This window comes from Neopsephotus bourkii, unplaced genomic scaffold, assembly GCF_033783945.1.
Source record: "Neopsephotus bourkii isolate Nb327-2 ecotype Australia unplaced genomic scaffold, CSIRO-AGI_Nbou_v1 NB_53, whole genome shotgun sequence".
NCBI classification, from domain to species: Eukaryota; Metazoa; Chordata; class Aves; order Psittaciformes; family Psittacidae; genus Neopsephotus; species Neopsephotus bourkii.
Genome location: NW_026900570.1, coordinates 12,871,323 through 12,890,988, shown reverse-complemented (window position 1 = coordinate 12,890,988; position 19,666 = coordinate 12,871,323). Strand labels below are relative to the sequence as shown.

Sequence of the window (19,666 nt, the reverse complement as noted above, 5' to 3'; positions counted from 1 at the left end):
AAAGTAGCTAAATACCAAACAGAAGTGTAAATTAAGTGGGACTGAGATGTAGCACAAATTAGTAACAAGTTAACTCGTGAATTAAGAAAGAGCAGACACAGGCAATGTGAGAGGAGAAAATCTATGGGGCGGGGGGGCAACAAGATGGAACACACAACTGGCAGACACAACCTTGAAATAAATGATTTTTCCATCCCTCCTAAATCAAGTGCAAGAATTTTATTCACGCATCTTATCTGACATCACTGAAGCATGCTTCACAGATCTCTTAAAATATACATAAGAGTATCAAACCTGATGAAGTAAGTTAGATCAGTGCTATTAAATACTGAAGAAAGCATCATGAAGCTAATGGGATGACTTTTTTTAATCTTCTGTTTTTAGAACAGTTGTATACCACTTCCATGGATCATTTTTACCATCACAACCTACATGAGGTTTTATATACTTAACGTGTTGCTTTTATTAAAGCTGCAGCAAAATTAAAATTTCACACTGGCTGCTATCAAGCACTCTAAAATACATGTATATAAAAATATATCTTTACAATAGTACTTTGCACAGATAACTCTGGATCTTACATGCAGATCAAATTAAGAGTGTGAAACTTTAGTACTAAAAAGGTTTCTTGTCATATACATGAGAAGGTGATATTTACACAGCACAGAAGTGATACAGAACATTTTAATTAACAGTGCCCAACAAACACCTATACTAAACAGATGAAGATAAAAGACAGGTATTTTCTTTCTTTTGTTCCAATGCCATGGAATTCAATGAGCTCGATGGTCACACTTAAGTGATCATACATTTCAAATTCTTAGATACCTATTGAAATGTATTACACAGCTGAAGTGCCCAACATACTGGATCTGCGGAAGAATGAAACTAAGACATACCTTGTCTATTCCCATTCTCTTCATCCTAAGGAAAAAGAAAGAAAGAAAGAGTTCATGTTAAAAATTCAATAATGGAAAAAAGAAATGCACAGGCATCTATCAGCTATGAAGACTTGCAGTGAACTTGTAGGATTAAGTCTGCATTCTGCTACCTTGCACTTTTACAAATACTCAACTTTATAGAATTAAGGTTTTCATTCTGACAATGCAGAGTTATACCCATCTTGAAACAACTAAGCAGCTTTAGGAAAACTTCCCACAGAAACAACACGGACAACATTATCTGAAAACAAATGTACCATACCAAAACCCTCAAAACATTGCCATGAAGCCTAATGCTGCACTTTGTGTTGCTGCAAGAATGTTTCCACCCTGAAAGCCAGGCAGGAGAGGTTATACTTTAATCATCTAAGGATACAAAGTTAAACAATATGCAAGAGACACAAAGTATTTTGCAAGCTGTGGGTAGCTTCCCGAAATTTGCAGTATGAAGTTTGTTTTGCTTTGCTACTACTACCCGTATTAAGGACATAAAGATGTCTTTTCTTTCTCAACTCTAACTTTCACAGCATAGCAAAATTTCAATTTAAATACAATTTCTTAGACTAATATGTATGTACTATTTGGCAAGTATTTCTAGCAGTTCACCTCAGCTAACTGAAACAGCTTCATCCTGAAGGAAAGAGAAGCAAGAAGATGACCACAAAAGTTATTTTCATCTATATATTTTCTCCTACCTTTAAATGGATTAATTCCATATTTCTAGCTCTTTGCATTTAAAGACAAATCACTATATTTTTCATATTAAATATTTCTGAAGCAACTGTAAGCTGATCTGAGTAAGTCGTTCAAAAGAAAAAGAAGAGAGTTAAGACCTGGACATGAACACTATAATGATGAGCATGAGACCAGTCTCTCCTAGGCGCAATACATTTCCTGCAGGATGTACAAAAGTTCTGCTGGACCTTTTTATAAGATACCACGGAAAGGTAACTTTAAGAAACAAGCAAAATAAAACAACACAGGAAAACCCCAAAATACTGAGTTAAAGAATTGGTACTCATTATACTTTTAAAAAGCCACCATTATTGTCACTATCACCCAAACTCTAACAGCAGCAAACAATATAACCTTAAGCTTGTCCTGCCTGCTCTATACTTTGGGAAAAGTACCACATTAGTAGATGAATACTGTTAAAACTTATCACTATATCTCTTGAAGCCCTGTAACAGCCACCTAGTTTTGAACTCTGATCAGCAGCAGAGTTGCTCAAAATAGCTAACATCTGCATGTCTCTAGTTTCCATCCAATCTGTCAAGTGAAAAAACATCTTTAGGACTTTGAATATTAGAGCTGATAAGTCTGGAAATCAGGGGTCATGCATAGGGAAGGCTACCTGGTTTGATGCTATAAAACAAAAAAATAGTGATGGAATTGAAAAGTTATCTAATATAGAGATGCTATCATTTATGAAATACTGCAGTGGGTTTATCAGTTTGTCACTGGGTATACAAAGCTCTGTAATAAAAGACAGCTGCAAAACTCCATTTTTTCATGATAATAAGCCAGTGAGCTCAGGCATTTAAAACCGAATGCTTTATAATGCAGTTGTTTTGGAATTAGCTTTCCCTCCTGTACCTCTTACATACTACACAATGTTAGTATATGCTGCCTCCATACCTAAAGAGGTTTTCTTTTATCATCTTCTTGCTTCTCTGACTGAACTTGGAGAACAGACTTCATATGCAAAAAAATCCTCGTGTTGCTAACAAATCCTAATAAACACCTGTTATTAACAGTATAATTTCATGTAAGCTTTTTGCAATGCTAGCTTAAGAAATCTTTCACGCACTCCCTATTCACTTTCTTAAGGGAAAGGAGGCATGGGAAGCAAGGAGAATACATAATGGGTTATGCCTGAATGTGCAGCTATTCCCAGTTCGGTGTGTGGCCCCACACAAACAAGCATAGCCAAGTACTTCTGCCAAAATGAAATGTGTTAAACCGCAGTTTCCAAGATCATCTTTCACACTGTCCTTCACACAGGGCTGTCCCTCCCAACAAACCTACCAGACAACACTTTCTTCCCAGAGTGTTCTCCATCACAGTGTTTTTAAATTATTTAATAAAAATTACAAAGACACCCTTGATTTGTAGTTAATGAGCTGTCTTGTGCAGGAACCGTGAAAAGATACTAGAACTTAGCACAGTACCCTGAATTTGACCTCGACCTGCAGTACTGTGTATATATTAAATGTTAAATGAAAGTAAATCTAGTATAAAAATAGAATATATGTAATAAAAATATAAACGTGTAAATTAAATCTAGCATACTGATATTTAGGATTAAAATACATAGAGATACTTCTCTGAACTGATTATGTTCAATCATTTCGATGACACCAAGTATGGCCTGTTTTTCAGTCAGATGTAAATGGAGAAAAACAAAGCTTTATGAATGCCCTTCATACACAGCTGTGCAGGTCACTGCTCCCCTGTCACTAAGGTATCCAGTTTTATTCTTGAAACTCACCATGATTATTCATGTGTTGCACAGCTGTGTTTCACATCTAACTGAGGTAGCCCACAGTAACAGTTAGAGTACTGGTATAGTTACTTTACCAGGAACTGTAGTTTCACATTCATAACAGTGGAAGTCTAAGAAAGGCAGATGTCTGCTTTGTAACACATAAGGCTAGAAGTATCTGCAACTAGAGTTTCCCCTCACCAAACCCTAAGTCTCTTGGTTAACAGGACTCCACCTGTTTTACTCAGGTTTTGAACAGTTCTTTCTTTTTAGAAAAAAATCAGTGGCATCATGAATAATAAAGTTCAGCACTGTCTGTTTTTCTGGTAAGCACTGAAACAAAAGAAATCCTTTCTGAAGTTCTGCAACATTTAGAGACATCCGCGAGATGGACTACGTAAATAGAATTTCATGTGTTTGACAGTAAGCTGGACTTTGCTTCTGCACAAAAGTGACCCTCATTCTGCTAATCTGGTGCTCTGTACTTCTGAGTATCAGGAGGAGGAAGCCTCACAGCAATCTCCCTACCGAATACCAAGGGAAAGTTGTGCCACCAGTCTGGGAAGTATTAAGTGAAGGTTCACCTTCCCTGCAGAACTGAACAATCACCTGAAGTACTGAAGATAACTCAAAGCAGGTACTACTAGGTGTTAATATATTAAAGGCAAGTGTATTTTGGAACTCTTGACCTAGTCCTCTTCCTTGCAGTGAGCTGCTCAGAAAACTAAAACCGAAAGGCTTTTCAACTGAACACAGGTTTTATTAGATTAACAACCAGAACACTGAACTTCTTAATAAGTAAATAAAACCCCAAGAACTCAAACACACCCATGAAGAGAACATATTATTAAAGATATTCATAATTAAAAGAAGTGTATAAAATAATACCCTCTCTTCTCCACTCAATACATCCTTTGGGGTAGGATTCTTTGCTTCCAAGAAAATTCACCTCAGCAGCTTTCCAAGCTGCATCCTTCTCCAGCCTGTAGGAAGCTTTTCTTCCCCTTCTCACAGAATATCCAGCTGTAGTGTGAGCTTTACCACACACTGCAGTCTAGGAACATTATATGCTCTCTCTCCTACAGATACCCACTGTTTCCCCCATGTGAGGAGTCTTGTCCTCCCCAAAGGATTCCACTTGACCTGTCAACAGCTTTTTCAAAGGCACACAAACTGCAAGCAACAGGAGCCAAACATCCAAAGAAGAAATTTTCACTAGGTGTTTCTGAATTGGAACCAAGAGTGGGTATTAACAAAACAGCTTGCCTTGCAAGAAGTCTAAGGAGAGCAGCTAGAACGCAAAGCCTTCTCTGTGATAAAAAAAGACCTCTGCACTGATCTATAGGGAAAGTGCCATCATTAGGTTGACGCTTGGAATAATGAAAGTACTGTCTGAGAAACTAGTAGGGGACCGAAGGGCAGAGAAATCATGATTTGACAAGAGGTGAATTTCAGTCTGTGCAAATGAATCTTAGCATCTTTAGATGTATCTGAATCCCTAATAAATTTATTACAGCTATTAAAACAATCTCATTATTTTCATTTTCAAATAAAACTAGACAGATATAGGAATTAAGTAATCAGATTCTAGCATATTGGACAAGAAACAAGAAAAAAGGCACTAAGAACTCTCTTGCAGAAAAAGAGGGAGACAGAACTTCCAAGACATCTCAGGTTTACAGATATCAAGCTCCCTACATACTGTTTAGGTCTCTCTGAGACACCAGCAGGTGTGAAATGGAGGTGAGGGGCTGACATATCTTTTCTCTTTTTCTATTGTGAAAAAGATACTGACCTCCTCAGAGAGATCTAGCGATACATTCAGGAAGAAACCTATCCAGTCACTTCTTAATTAAGGAGATTAATCCTGCTCATGCTGTTTATCTTCACCCTCAGCATGAATAGGGTTGTTGGGAGATGCTAACAAGTGCACATAATTAATTCTGCTCAGCTAAGGCTTCTCCACCCTCCTTCCTCTGTTTCGCATTGGAATTCAACCAGAGATTGCTCTTGGCTGACTCTCTATAACCTGTGTTGAAGGACAGAAATACTTGGATCACCTGATACTGCTAATAGTCTCACTTCCAGTTAGCTTCAGTGACTCCTTGTCAAGGGCAAAGAATCCAGGCATTCAAGTGCAGACTGAAGAGATGAAGTTAACTAGAACAATGTGCCAACTTTGTCCTGCAAAGCTTCTTCTACTTCAAAAGAAATCTTATAGCCACAGAGAACAGGCAAAAAGGGCAACTTTAATGAAAGACTCCTGCAAAGACCCAAGTCAGTTAGCTATCTGGAAAGAGTGGGAAGCTTCTATACCCATTCCGCATCTTGGCAAGAATCTATTCTTCCACCTAAGTGGAAAAGCAAAAGCAAAACTGAGAGGCAGCATGGATGATGAGAACTTCATACTTGATGACTCTGAAATGAGCAAATGTTACTTGAATTCACTAGAAAAACCCTTTCTCAATATTTAAAATTCTATCACTATTAAAAGAAATAATGACACTGGCTTTGGGTAAAAAAAAATAAGTAATAAACTGTACAGAGAAATAGTTCCATATTCTGCAATAATCACTGGTCTTACCCATGGTAACAAATATTTTAATTCAGGTGAACTTGTACTCAGTCAACTGCATTTTCCTGGACTAGATCAGTGCACATCTGTCACACAATGAAGTGGCCCAGCCACCTTACACACATAGGATATAGATGTGAAAGTACACCTATACATATGTTTACTTTCAAACATGCTGGATTTTTTTATCCTCAGAAGTGTAATAAAGCTATATAGAAGTGCTTCTTTATTAATTTCACTTACTTTGAAAGAAAACTGAACTGCAGATTCTGGAGGGTAAACTATGAAGTGTCTTAAGGTGAAGCCAAAACCCTGAGATGTCCTCCTAAGCACGACAGTTTTGGGACCAGGCCATGAGAAAGTTTCTTCTTCCTCCGATGGTGATACAGTTTCACTCTGCTCTTTTCCATCTTTGTTTTTTGATGCCTAAAATAAGAGAGACACACAAAGAATCGTAATTTGAGTAATTTAAAACAAACAAACCCCTCTCCCCCCAAAATATTCATGTGCACTTGAAAATACTATTTTTCCCCATAGCCAACATACCTTAATGATCACTTATCAAAATAAATGTATAATGTAAAGCAGCTCCCCTTACAGCATTACACCTCTGGTCACATTACATACAGAATTAATCTTCAATTTTAAATGAAGTTAGATATTAAGAAAGTCAAAGTACAATAGTGAAAGGCTCAAATGAACTGCAAGGAACGTGTACAGCTTGCATGTTTTATTTGCTTTCTACTTTAGATACAAACATGTGTCTTCTGAGACCTCATTTCTGAGTGCACACAGCTCACACACATGTACAAAACAACTCTTTTTCTCACTTACAGTGCGAGCATAGTTTTCTTGACTGGTATCTCCTCACTCAGAACAAGTAAAACAGAACTGAAGAACTTAGTCAAGTGGTTAGGCTTCCTCAGCAAGACATATTTTTTCTCCAGTCGTATCTTTGACTTCACCTTTGCTTCCTCTGCCTTTAGCTACTTTCTCTGAACATTTCAATGAGAGAATTCTAAACTAGACTTTTTTACTTATGTGTTTCTTTTTACAGTCCTACTGCAATCCCTTGTCTTATGTATAATAAGACATCTTGTGGGTTTTATTTTCTTAGGGGGCAATTTTATATACCTACGACTCAAGAAACATACTGTTATATTAAAAAAATTATCTTTTCAACCTTATATAAAATCTTCCTTTTCAATTTTAAAAGTGAATGCCACACCACACACAACATTTCAAATGAAAGGCAGAAGACATACAAAGAAAGCATGCAAAAGCCTATGACCCTCCTCTAAATATTCTAGTTCAACGATGCATGAAACAAATTTAGATACCACAGCCTATAGCCTATTCAAAGGGTATTCAAACAGAAATAATAGTCTTCTTGTCCTCCTATAGCTCTGCTGCTGTGGCTTAGGAACTAGCTGATATGTGTCAGAATTTACTGCTTGGTTTTCTCCCTTGGCTGCTCCAAATAATCCTTTTTGCTTTAGTCTTACATCTGGGATCTCAAACTGCAATGCTTACTGGCAAGGTGGGTCCAGACAACTCCAATCAACATCTACAAAGAGAACAAAGCATTTCTACTCTAACCACAATGATAGTAACACGTATTACTGTAAGCAATATGTTGAAGTTGCTTGGTGAGATAGTTTAACCCACTGGAATAATACTCTGCATTCAGCTACATAAAAATGACACATTTCTACAGTTGCTATGGCTTGTCCTTGAAAACCCACATCTTGGTATGTCCAACAGGGAGACAAGGAAATACTAGCCAATGTTTCAAAGACCAGACTCCACCAACACTGCTCTTCAGCAAGGAAAACAAACAAATGGAGAAGTGTCGTGGTGCTACTTCTGGAACCAGAAAATGCAGAGAATCCAAAGCATCCTGACAAGAATCTGCCCCTCTGAACAGTCTGGAAGGATTACCAGCAGGTTTTGGGAAGAGCACCAATAAACAGGACTCACTCTCAGCCTAGTCTGCCCTCATCTATCATCTTCATTCATGTTTTAGAGTATTAGTGAGAAACTGAAAAGACTGTGCAATTAGATGACAAAAAACGAGCAAGAACCGTGGAACTGCCAAGGTAAGTGCTTTAATTTAAAGTTCAATGAATGCAAAGATTAAGGTGAAAGCCACATAATCCTTTAGCCTAAGGATGGAGTTTGTTACTGAGTTGATCCCTAACAACCTGTTCAGCTTCTAAACATAACAGCATTTTTTCAGTTCTGCACAAATAAATGGCCCTTCTCAGTCTTTCGATCTCATGACATGAGCGGAAACCGGAGCCAGTAAGAACATTTTGATCCCAGTAAACTGGCAAAAGAAATAGCTCTGAATAAAAAAAGAATTCATTGGCCTCTAAAATATGACAGTGATTTCCTCCATGAAGCTACAGGCAGCAACCCATCTATTTAACATTCCCTTGCAATCTTTCGTTTATCCTCTCAAATATTTATAAGCAATGCTTGATGCAAGAGGTTTGAACAATCATGAGCAACCACAGGTATCACACAACAGCAAAAAATATTAATAAGCAAATAGCTGTTGTTATAAATATGTGGACAGCAACATGCTTAGCACTGACAAAATGTAACTCTAGAATATACTTGCATCTTTTTTTCTGACAAAACCCTCCCTAATTAGGCTAAAAGGTAATCTTAATACGTGTAACTGTTCACTGATGTTTACATAGAGAAATACTGTAACCTGAGTTCAAAATACAGTCATACAGAGAACTACACCAGGTGTGAGAAATGGGAGATGCAGCATTTGATTGTGGTGAAAAAAAGATAACCTCTCATTTCCGTGTCATTTCATGTAAATGTTCAGCATTCACAGAAGTTGCTGAACTAACAGATATCCATAAACAACAGTATTCCCCAGTCAAATCATTATTTCTAAAAAGCATGTCAGAAGGGAAAGGTTATCTTCATGCCAACCTTGGATCCCCTGCAAGGTCTGCCAACAGGGCAACAAAAGAAGCCAGTATTAATAGTAAATGTAAGACATGTTCAGTAACAGCAACTCTCAACCACTACTATGGACAAGAAAGAATCTGAATTATGAAGCAAAGAGTCAACATCTGTTGAGTAACCCTGTGACATGTCCAAGCACAGCACACCCACAAGAACATCCCTTGCCAGAGAAGCTTTAGAAAGGAACAAGGGAAGTTTTCAAATACAGAATACAAAACAAGGATTCAAGACAGCGAGCAAGAAACAGATGATGTTTAGCATTGACAAGAATGTGTTACTGAAGGCAGAGTTCCTACATGGTTTTCCTTTAGAGCCAAAAATGACAGCAATCAAGTTCCGAATACATACGTATCTCATATCCTTAAGGTGATTTGTCTTTTGGGTAGACTCATTTGCGTTTCAAGAGAATGAAAAATGGATGCTTTATTTTATTATCATTTTATATAAAATTGAGCAAACCAGAGATTATTTTGCCATTTCCTTACTGAAGATCTGCATGTTTTTTTCAATACAGATTCAATGCTCAAAAATAAAGTCAGAATGCATACAATCAAGTTCAAGGACTGAAGAATCCCAGGGTACTAAAAATGATTCAAGCATCATTTCCCTAAGGAGTTCTTCATAGAAGGTTTCTGTACAAAGTATCTCAACGCATCATTTCCTGTTATATGCAATTTCAAGGACATACAACAGATGCTTAACTGCACTGTAAAATGCATACTTTGTTTTTAATATTGTATTTTAACCCTTTTTTCCTGAGCAATGAAAACATCCATGAAAAAAATATCAGATGGCACCTTAAAGAACTACATGAATCACTGGGACCTTAACACACAACATAAGAATCATATAAATTCAGTAAACAGCACTGATGTTTGTAAAGGATACTATTTCCAATTAAAAGCAAATCTGCAATCAGTAATATCCCATTATATCAGTCTAAAAAAAAATTAAAAAACTGAACACATCCAGTTTGCATGCTCTCCAAATCACATCTGATTTTTAATCTTCTGATCATTTTACAGACAGACCTCTACTCAGCATGCTAAAAATCTTTAAGAGCCATAAGCAATTGCAATACAAGCTATCAATAAAGAACTGTATTCTTGACTATCTAGACAGATAAACAAGTATTCTCAGAGTTCCAAATACTGTCTTCATAGATGAATAACACTGAGCACAATAAATCATTGATATATTGCACTATTTATTCTTGATAAATCATTCAAGCCATTTTAAAGTTGGTGTGAATAATCCATTTTCATCTTCGTCTTTGTTTTCAGTGCACAGGTTCAAAATTATTTCTAAAGACTCTTAGGACTAGCATCCAGATTTACTCTACACTGATCTTTAAACAGTTTGCTTTTTTTTTTTACCACATATAACACTTCACAAGTAAATTATGTAAATGTAAATCTCATTGTAAATGTAAGGGTTAGACAAACACACTGTTTTCTGAAGCCTAAACCTCTGTTAAAAATAAAAAGAAGAAAACCCCACCAGACCAACCAGGGGACTTTCCTATCAGTACCTCAGCAAGAGCTTGTAGACAGCCTGTGGTTAGCAGGGCCTGCTTAAGCTGCATATAGAAGTGTTCATCTTGTAGCTATCTACCAAGAAATGTGATACCTGAAATAGCAGTTTGGCTAGACAGATAAATGCCGGACAGAAAAGGTTTTTCTAGAACAGTCTGATCTTACTTAAATGGGGCAAAGCATAAGGTCCTTTAAAAAGTAAAAGGAAAAAAAAAGTCTGTCTTGGCTAAAGTTACAGAATGGAAGAAAAAAATCCTGCTTATATGGCAAGAAAAAGTTACCCACAGAACAGCCTTTGTTTCTGTAATAACCAGGTTCTTCCACCAATGATTTTAAAATAAAGTTATTAACAAGCTACTGACTCTTTCAGTATCCTTTTAGTTCAGAAGATGAAGAAGCAAATGAATACTCAGAGGACAGCATGTTCCCTTAACCCTTACTATTTTCTCCTGTGGTTACAGACCTGGATTCTTGCATATAAAAATCTCAGAGTAAAAAGTTAATCCACTTGAGAACACATGGTTCCCTGGTTCTCCAACATAATAGAAAACCCCCCACCCAAACCCTCCAAAGCACACAGCTCCTGTGTTCCTAAGTTTGTAACATTTCCTTTCAGAAACATCCGAAACACACAGACATTTAAGACAGCCAAAAAAAGAGGTTACACAACTTTTGTTTGAGATGCATTATCTCCCTATCCTCATTTGCAGTATAGGGAGGCATATCCAGCACCCAGAGAAAGCCATCGGATGTTTTATCTTAGCAGCACCTCAAAAGCAGGATCATTCACACAAGGTACGAAATGAGTCTTTTCCTTTCAGTTCTCAAGCTCATAAATCAAGGATTTCAAGGCAAATGGGTCACACTTATAAAGACAAACACTATGATCACATACTGAAACAGTCTCAAGCCACGGTGAGATACAACATTTCTCACATCTTTAAATCAAACTAGAATGTACAAACAACATCTTATACAGATGCAGGTCATTCCCAGTTGAAGAAAAGTTATTACTGACACAAAGGTAACACCTTGACTAAATCTTTCCTCCAGGTATCCAGGACAGTCTTCCCCTCAAAACAAATGAGTTCTGTAGCTTTCAGCCTCAGCAAATACATTACGAAGAAGAAAAAAAAGAGAAAAAAAATAAATGAAAATGGAATGCAGAAACTCCAAACCTACACAGCAGTATTAGGCCTCCATGTCAAATATCCACTTATTCAGACTTCTGACTGACTTTCATGCTCAACAAAATCCTAGTTTTCCCCTAAACAGGTAGGGCAGGATGTTGGCAAGGTCAGAAATTCAGGCAAGGAAGTATAACCTGGCAGTGTATGTACTGACAGTTCTTCCCTCATCTTCTGTCCTTGCCAAGCAGCTGCAAGGTGTAATCATCAGTATCTCCAACCCCATGCAGATGTTCAAAAATCAGTCTGCAAATTGGTGGGATAAAAGAAAACCTTTAGAAATCCTAGATATATAATCTTGGATGCTAGCTGACAACATAAAAAAAATAAACACATCTAGAATTTGTGAGAGGGAACAGAGGCAAAAAAAAGACACCAATTAAATTTTTAACTGCTGTATGCACTAGGCTTGGTTAGAAACTTTAGCTGAACTCCAAAGGTACCTGCAGCAATACATGCATAATACCGAAAAAACTGCCCCTTTACTAACATCACAAATAGCCTGTATAGCTTATTGACAAACCAGCCCACACATTTCAGTATTTTGAGCGCCAAACTAGAGCACTCATTTTTGCATGCTACCCCAAGGCACCCCGTTCACACTAAACAAACAACAAGGTTGAGGACACAGAATTACCAATGCTTAATTTATGTCTAGATTTATGCTTAGGCAGATACACAGTAAACATGAATTAGCTGCATCTACCTACATGCGCTATCAACTCCCTAGAGCTTTCTTCTCTTGGACCCTTTCTCCTGCCACATACCAAGATGTTATACACCCTTGAGGATGTAAAGAAGCCTGTATGCAAAGCCTCCGCCTTAAATATTTTTTCAGTAAATAGTTCTGCTTTGAGAGTCTGCCTGTGTAATCTCTGACTCTTGTGTACATACTCCCTTCTAAAACTAAATTCTTACCGTGCCTAAACGCTGCCATTAAGCATGCCTATGAGATCTAATGTAATCAGAAAGGACACATTTTTTCTTGTCTACCTTTTAGAAATAAGAACATGACCTGGGCATGGCTAAGTGTAATCACCTCCAGTTTGTATGCCAAATTGAACTTTGTTGAGTAGAAATAAATCACTAGAATGTTAAAACAGCTTCCCTCTATCCAATGAGTTCTCAATATACAACTTCCACAATAACACAACAGAATATACAGTATATTTATGTAACTCCTGACATTTATTATGTGCTGACATGGACTTTTTATTACCAGCACTTCACTAAAACTACGCATGACCACAACATACCAGATTGTAGTGAAAGTTATTCAGGATGAACAGGCTTCTTTCTATGTACAGAATGACACTGTAAGAGCATATTCTGAACAGAAGAGTCAGGCAGTTTGACGCATGGAGACATACTGAACCCGAGAAGAGGAAACTGTTTCCTACCCCAGAATATCCCTAAGTGTTTCTCCATTCTTTTGCAGAACAGTCCACAGGGAAACAGATTCCACCCAACAGATCCTGCTGGACCTACTGACTAGTAGCAAGACCCCTGGAGCAAGAGACAGAAGCTATTTGTCTCCACCTTGTCTGCTTCAGTGCTGTACATTTAGGAAAGCCGCAAGAATGATTTGGTTGCCTAATGCTAGTTAACTGCTGAGCCTATTTTCGGTAGTGATCAAGAGGAGGCTGCCCAGCCACAAAGCACCTGAAACTGGAAATGGAAGATGTAAACAAGCCCTCAAAGCTCACAAGATCAAACAGCTACAGAGCCACTCTCACTACAAGAGAAAGCTGAGGTGTAAAGGGAGCCTGAGCCCTCACCCATACAACCATTTGTAGGTAGCATTCAGAAAGACAGATAAAACTGGTCCAGTCAGTGCCTTCTCTCTGAGGCCACTGTTAACAGCAGAAAACAGTCACAGTCTGCTTTGGGGGCTGGGGGGGCATAGGTCTTTTTTAATGCAGCAGCTCTTTATGAAGGGGCAGAGAGAAAAATCAGTCTCCACAGGAAGACCTCCAACTGTGCAACTCAGGCGAAGCATCAACTCCAACAGTCACCAGGGGACACCATTCACCTCTTACAGAGTGGCTGTTATGTATATATGTACTGCATTTGCTAAGATTCCCTGAGACTACCAAACACTTCCTGGGTTGCAGCTGAGGGTGATGCAGAACAAAATCCTTTATGACTCCATATGGAGAGAAGTTACTGCAATGAATAGTTTCAATATCAAACAACCAGAAAGCAGAAGTAAGTTATTAGTGATTACATAAAACTAAGAGCAAGGATAGGCAATGCTATTTCTCATGTGTGCCACTCACCTCGGTTGAGTAGCCCACATGAGGTGGGCCCTGGGCTGCCAGCCGCAGCAGAGAATGTCTCTTCAAGCAGCTCACCCTCGCTCAGCCCCAATGGGTCTTGCTAATAGCCATAACAAGACATTTCAAAACAAGGGCAAGGCAATAAAGATTTGAACATCACTTGACAGAGTGACCACAGTTCTAGGTATCTCCCTCACAGAAGCCTGCTTTTCATCACTTTAATGCACCATTATGGCACTGAACTAAGCCCAGGTGGGCACAGCAACAGGTCATTTTTGGGAGACTAACCAAAATTAATTCAGGTGTTTGCTGGGCAGTGGTTCTGGCAGCAAACCTACCACTTTCTTTTAGAAGTGTGAATCCCACCCAGATGGCATACAAGCCTCTTTTAGTTCAATAACAAAGGCAGGTGCTGCCTGCCTGTAGCAGAAACTGGTGAGGACACCAACACAGATATTGAAAAGCATCTAAGAAATGAATAACCTAATTCAATAAAATACATAAATAATGTCCTCAAACCAAGACCAGGCAAGGAGAAAGGCTCAAGAAAGCAATACATGACTACTCCAAATGTATGAAGTAAGTGGGAAGTCTGCAACCTTTCAAAAACAAAGTGTCTGTGCCAGCGCAGCAGATGGCTGGGAGGCACAGGGAGGGAGACATGCATTACTACCGTGCACCATGCAGGCCACAAAGCTGGCTTGGAAGTGGAAGGAGGACAGAGGGACACATGTTTCCATGTACTTTCATAACTATGCTGTAGTAAACACAACCATCCAAAGGAGAAACAGTATTTTCAAGATAAAGTATTTCAGTTCTCAATCAGGTCAAGGCACACAGAGAAAACACACAATAAAAGCCTCCACACATGCAGCTTATTACCCAGCTTAAATTTTCCTTACTGTGTTCTGCTGTTCACAACAGGCTGCTCTGTAAAGCATACCAGTTGGTTCTCATGTCAGTCTCATCAGTACTCCGTAAATCCTGAAAAGCAAAGCTGACGGCTATCTACAGCAACCTTTACTTTCCTCCCTCACCTTAAATGCTCACACATTTATACTGCACTTTCCCTGAACTCAAATACAGAAAGCCAAGAGTCAGAGGAAGCTTATACCTGAAAAACCCAATCTTCTTGATGTGAAATCAAGTCCCACCATCACGAGTAATTAGGCTTTACACTGGCAAACTACTCAAGGACTTAGAGACACATGACAGTCCAAAAATGGGTGATCTCAACGATGTGGCTTCCATGTGTCTATTATCGTTCAGTTTACCTAGCTCTGGATTAAAGTGATGCCAATTAGCTCTGTAAACTGAGCCTTGCTGGACATCCTTGCTTGAATGAAGGGAACATGCAACTTCCCAGGACAGAGGGGATCCAGAAAGAGTTTTTCTACTTTGAAGCAGGGAGAATCCCAACCTATTAAGTCTGAAAGACTTGAAATAGCTTTTTTTTTTTTACACAGGGGAAGCTTTGGTTTTCTTATACTGTAGTTCTGGTATCTGCATGTTTTGCAGTACACTCTTACCTGCACAAAGAGCAAGATTAGGTCTGGCATGACTAGTGCTCCGCCATAGCTCAAATGGGACTTTTCCAGACTTAACACCTTATCCTCAAATTATGCAGATGTACACATAAACTAACTTATCAGATCTCCCTTTAAACACTAGATACTAGCAAGTTTAGCATACTTTAACTCATTAAAATGATCCTAATCTACCAGATAAACATCTATGGTATACAAATATGTACACCAAAAGTATACTGTATTTTTGTGTGTGCATATATATACACACATATTTGTAGTAGCTTGTCCACATCCAAAAAATTATACTACTTTACCGAGATCCTTTTCAAAGCCAATTAAAGTACACCTCAGTTTACATCATGCATTATACTCCATAGACTGCCTGCCGATTTCAAGCAACATCACCAAGAAACAGAGTAAAAAGCACAGACTTCACAGTAGAGATGCAAACTATTTTCACAATGTGTTTTTATCTTGCATGCAGTATTGACAATAATAAACATGGAGTTAATAGTATTAAATTTAGTCAGAAAAAACATGAAAAACAAAAAGAAATTGAGAGCTTCCTTGTTTTCTTACAGGCTCATTAGCAAAAGCCTCCCCTCTTAACACATACATCCTTAAACTGGAAAGAAAGGAAACATCTGCAGGGCTGGTAGCATAACAGCAAAATGTCATGTGATCTTAATTTAGCTAAATTGAAGCTTTTCCTTCTCTGCTTGTTCTGTCGTTGCTTGTTAAGAATAGGAAATGCTTTGTCCTCACCTTACAGTCTAATCTGAAATATCAGAAACAGGAGACAAAGAAAAAATGCTTCTGCCCTTCAGCATTGAAGTAATGTTAGAGGTTATTCTATGCATGATAAAAGAACTTTCTCAGCAGTGTGACAGAATTGATAAAGAGTGGTTTGCACACTCACCGCCTGTCAAGGACTGCCTTACACTGCTTCTTTCAGCCTATGGGAACTTTCTGATAGACTCAAGAATACAAGCTGCCTGCCCAATGATCCATTTTGCTCCCTACAAACAGGAAGAGAACAGTAAGAAACACTGCCGATGTCCTTACCTAAGTACACTACTGCAAGAATAGGAATGAGTTTCAACGAAGTTTGCGCTCTTTTGCTTTCTAGAGTTACATGGACTTTATCAAACACACAACCTTCCAGATAGCTCCTACTACACTTTCACCAGACTACTATAACATACCTATTTACATGTGAAATAGCTTTGCAGAATCCGTTAAGAAAACTAAAACCACTGCACAGTGTAAAACCTGACCTGCATGGACCCCGTTTCAGTAACCAGACAAACCACAGCTTTAAACTCATGTCAGCTCGGAAACTACCTACACATTTCCCTCTGTTCATACCGTTTCTCCCCACCGTAGCCAGAGGCTATATTCTTGATTCAAAAAACTATCAACTATGTCCCTTGTAGAGTCGAAGCTGACCAAACCAGCTCAAGAGAAGACCAGCTTTTCCACAGTTACTCTGCCCCCTCTGCAAACTTCTGTGCTTGGATTAGGCTACACCATGATGCAACTACAACACTGAGTAAGGGATTTACCCTATAGGCTCAGCAATGCCTTATACTTGCTCTCTATCAAATATGAGGTTGATCTTCTAGTACTGAAGCTACTGAACTTTTCAACATAAACAGAATATGCTCATTCCTGTTCTAAAAAAGAAAAAAAAAAAACAAGAAAATGAGACCATTTAGAGACTATCCACACCACTTCATTTGCGTAAACACATCACCATACCTGCTGGTAATTCGAGCTGTTAAGATCATTCAATTCTGCAATATTGAAGCTTAAGATTTTTTTCCATGTTCAACAGAACTGTCTCTGATCTGCCCAAAGCCAAATAGAAACATCTGGAACATCAGGGAACTGATCCTCAATGTCAAAATCCAACCTGTCGCCCTAAAAATATGGTTATTGTGGGTTGGTATTCCAGAGTCTGACTCTGTTTACAGAAGATTTACCTAGACACATAGGGAAAATTTTTAAGAACTGACTCAAGAGAGAAACTATTCATATCAAACCTAAGCTTCTTCAGAAGTTTAACACAAAACACACCAAAACCTGGAAAACAAATGTGTCAAGATTCTTTACATAACATAGACAGCTTCCCACCTCAAAAATAACCTCTAAATATACAATTTGAGCTTCTCAGTGTTAAAGCTTTCTAATACAGAGACGATTAATAAACTCCTGCAGACAAAATCACCACTTAAATATAATCCTAGCCCTGTGTTTCAAGGTATTTAATTTGAACAGATTATATAACATGTAAAACAACATACTGGAAGTTTTAAAAGCTTTAAATTCAGAAGTGAAAAGGCTTGAGGTCTGTACAAATAAAAAGATAGCATACATAAATGCAAAGCCACAAATCCAAATACCCAAGTTAAAGTATATCAAACCCCTACATTTGTAATCTGTTGTGTACATACAACAGAGGGAAAAAAAACCCAAAACTTTTTCAGTGAAGGACACTTCATTTACAAAGCTACAATGCAAAGAAAGGTGCTTTAAAAGGGACTGTTAAGTCATTATCATGAAAAAAAAATAATCTTAAATCTTTATGCCCGGAGATTAAATATCACTAAGAGGATAGAGAGGAGAAAGTTGTCCACAGGATTTTCAGTTTAGCTGCACATCCAGAAGCTTTTCAGTGTTGACTTACAATGTTATTATACATGACCTGTGTATTTCCTCACAGTTTGCACTGAATATGTCAGTAGGAATGATTCATATAGATTGACTACATTTGTATCCCTGTTGGGAGGCTGGGGTAGGAAGAGAGAAGAAATCTATTTTAATAGAAATCTATTTCCTTATTTAATAAACTACTCATCTTCGTATGTCTACTAAGGCTTGAATTGCTCACTGTTGCCGAGTTACTTCCCTGTACCTCTGAACATTATAAAATGTTTCTCCAGCAGTGTAAATTCCCACAATGAGTAAAGGCACCAGCTATTTCCTGCAATGATTTTACATATACTCATTTTTTACTCAATAAAACTGAAAACATCACACCCTGCAGTGTGTGATGAAGAGACAAGATTTTTATCATATTCCCTCCCTCCCTGAGGCAGCAGATAAACAGAGGTAAGAGCATACTGAGATAACATAAATATCACATTTCAAACCCATTATCAGCTGCAGATATCTCAGCAGGAATGCAGCCACCTTTGTTATTTCATCCTCCGAGTGACAAACGTGGAAGACTGAAAGATTGTTTTAATGTTGTCGGATTCTCTGAAGGGAGAGAAATAGCTGCAGTGCAGCAGCTGCTGCAGTACTGATGCGTCCTGGGGCTTGAAGGCAACGTGAGAGCCAGGCTTGCACTGCAAGATCCCATTCTCACATACAGCCTCACAAAAATCAGAGGCTGCAATAATGAACTCAAGCGAAAAAAAAAACCAACCAGAAATAAGAGATCTTGGCTGCTATACTGTCACAACATACTAGTGTATTTTCAAGTACATTAATACAGTCTTTCACGAGAAGATGCCTCCAAGACTAGCAACTTCAATGGTCAGGCCCACTCTGTGCAGTGAAATTCATTCCACCAACTGTTAAGTTTACAGAACTTTGCAGAATACCTGTCTCTGGCTGAGAAAACCAAGATATAAGTATTTACAGGGCTCAAAAAAATTACTGGTTTTAGAGGTTAGGATGCAGAGATGAGATAAGACAAAAAATAGAAGCCAGCTCTTGATCAGTGAAGAACCAATGAGGCCAGCACATGAGAAGATCTGTTTGCCTCAAACTAATAAAAGCCAGCTTAAAGCGCTGTGACAACCTATGTATGCTCTTCGCTGGTAAGAAGGCAACCTACATTCAACTTATATTCTACCATGCCCTATCTTAGCACTTGAAAGCAAGGTATTTGTGATGCAGCGATCAAAAACCAAAATCGATGAATCACCTACTTTATATTACCTACCAGTAATTTTTCCAACCATCTGAAGGAGTGGTATTATTTTAGACATATTTGCTATAATATACCCCACCATGACCACAAGGTGGAAAGACATACTAACCTCGAGAGTTCACCTGCATGCTGAAGGCTGAGAAAGGATATTACTACAAGGTCAGAAGGGGTAGCTCCTTCTGCATCTAGTACAAGCTGTAG

At 38.2% G+C, this 19,666-nt stretch overlaps 1 protein-coding gene across 4 annotated transcripts in view; it reads right to left on the bottom strand.

Annotated features, from left to right (window-relative positions):
* Positions 1 to 19,666, bottom strand: part of ARHGAP21 (Rho GTPase activating protein 21) — a 110,589-nt gene that overhangs the window by 56,430 nt on the left and 34,493 nt on the right. For all 4 annotated transcript variants that reach the window (XM_061351471.1, XM_061351467.1, XM_061351485.1 and 1 more), the window contains 2 exons: positions 6,245 to 6,427; positions 900 to 924 (listed from right to left, as the gene is read on the bottom strand). In XM_061351471.1, the coding sequence (XP_061207455.1) occupies positions 900 to 924; positions 6,245 to 6,427 (208 nt within the window). The remainder of the gene's footprint in view (positions 1 to 899; positions 925 to 6,244; positions 6,428 to 19,666) is intronic.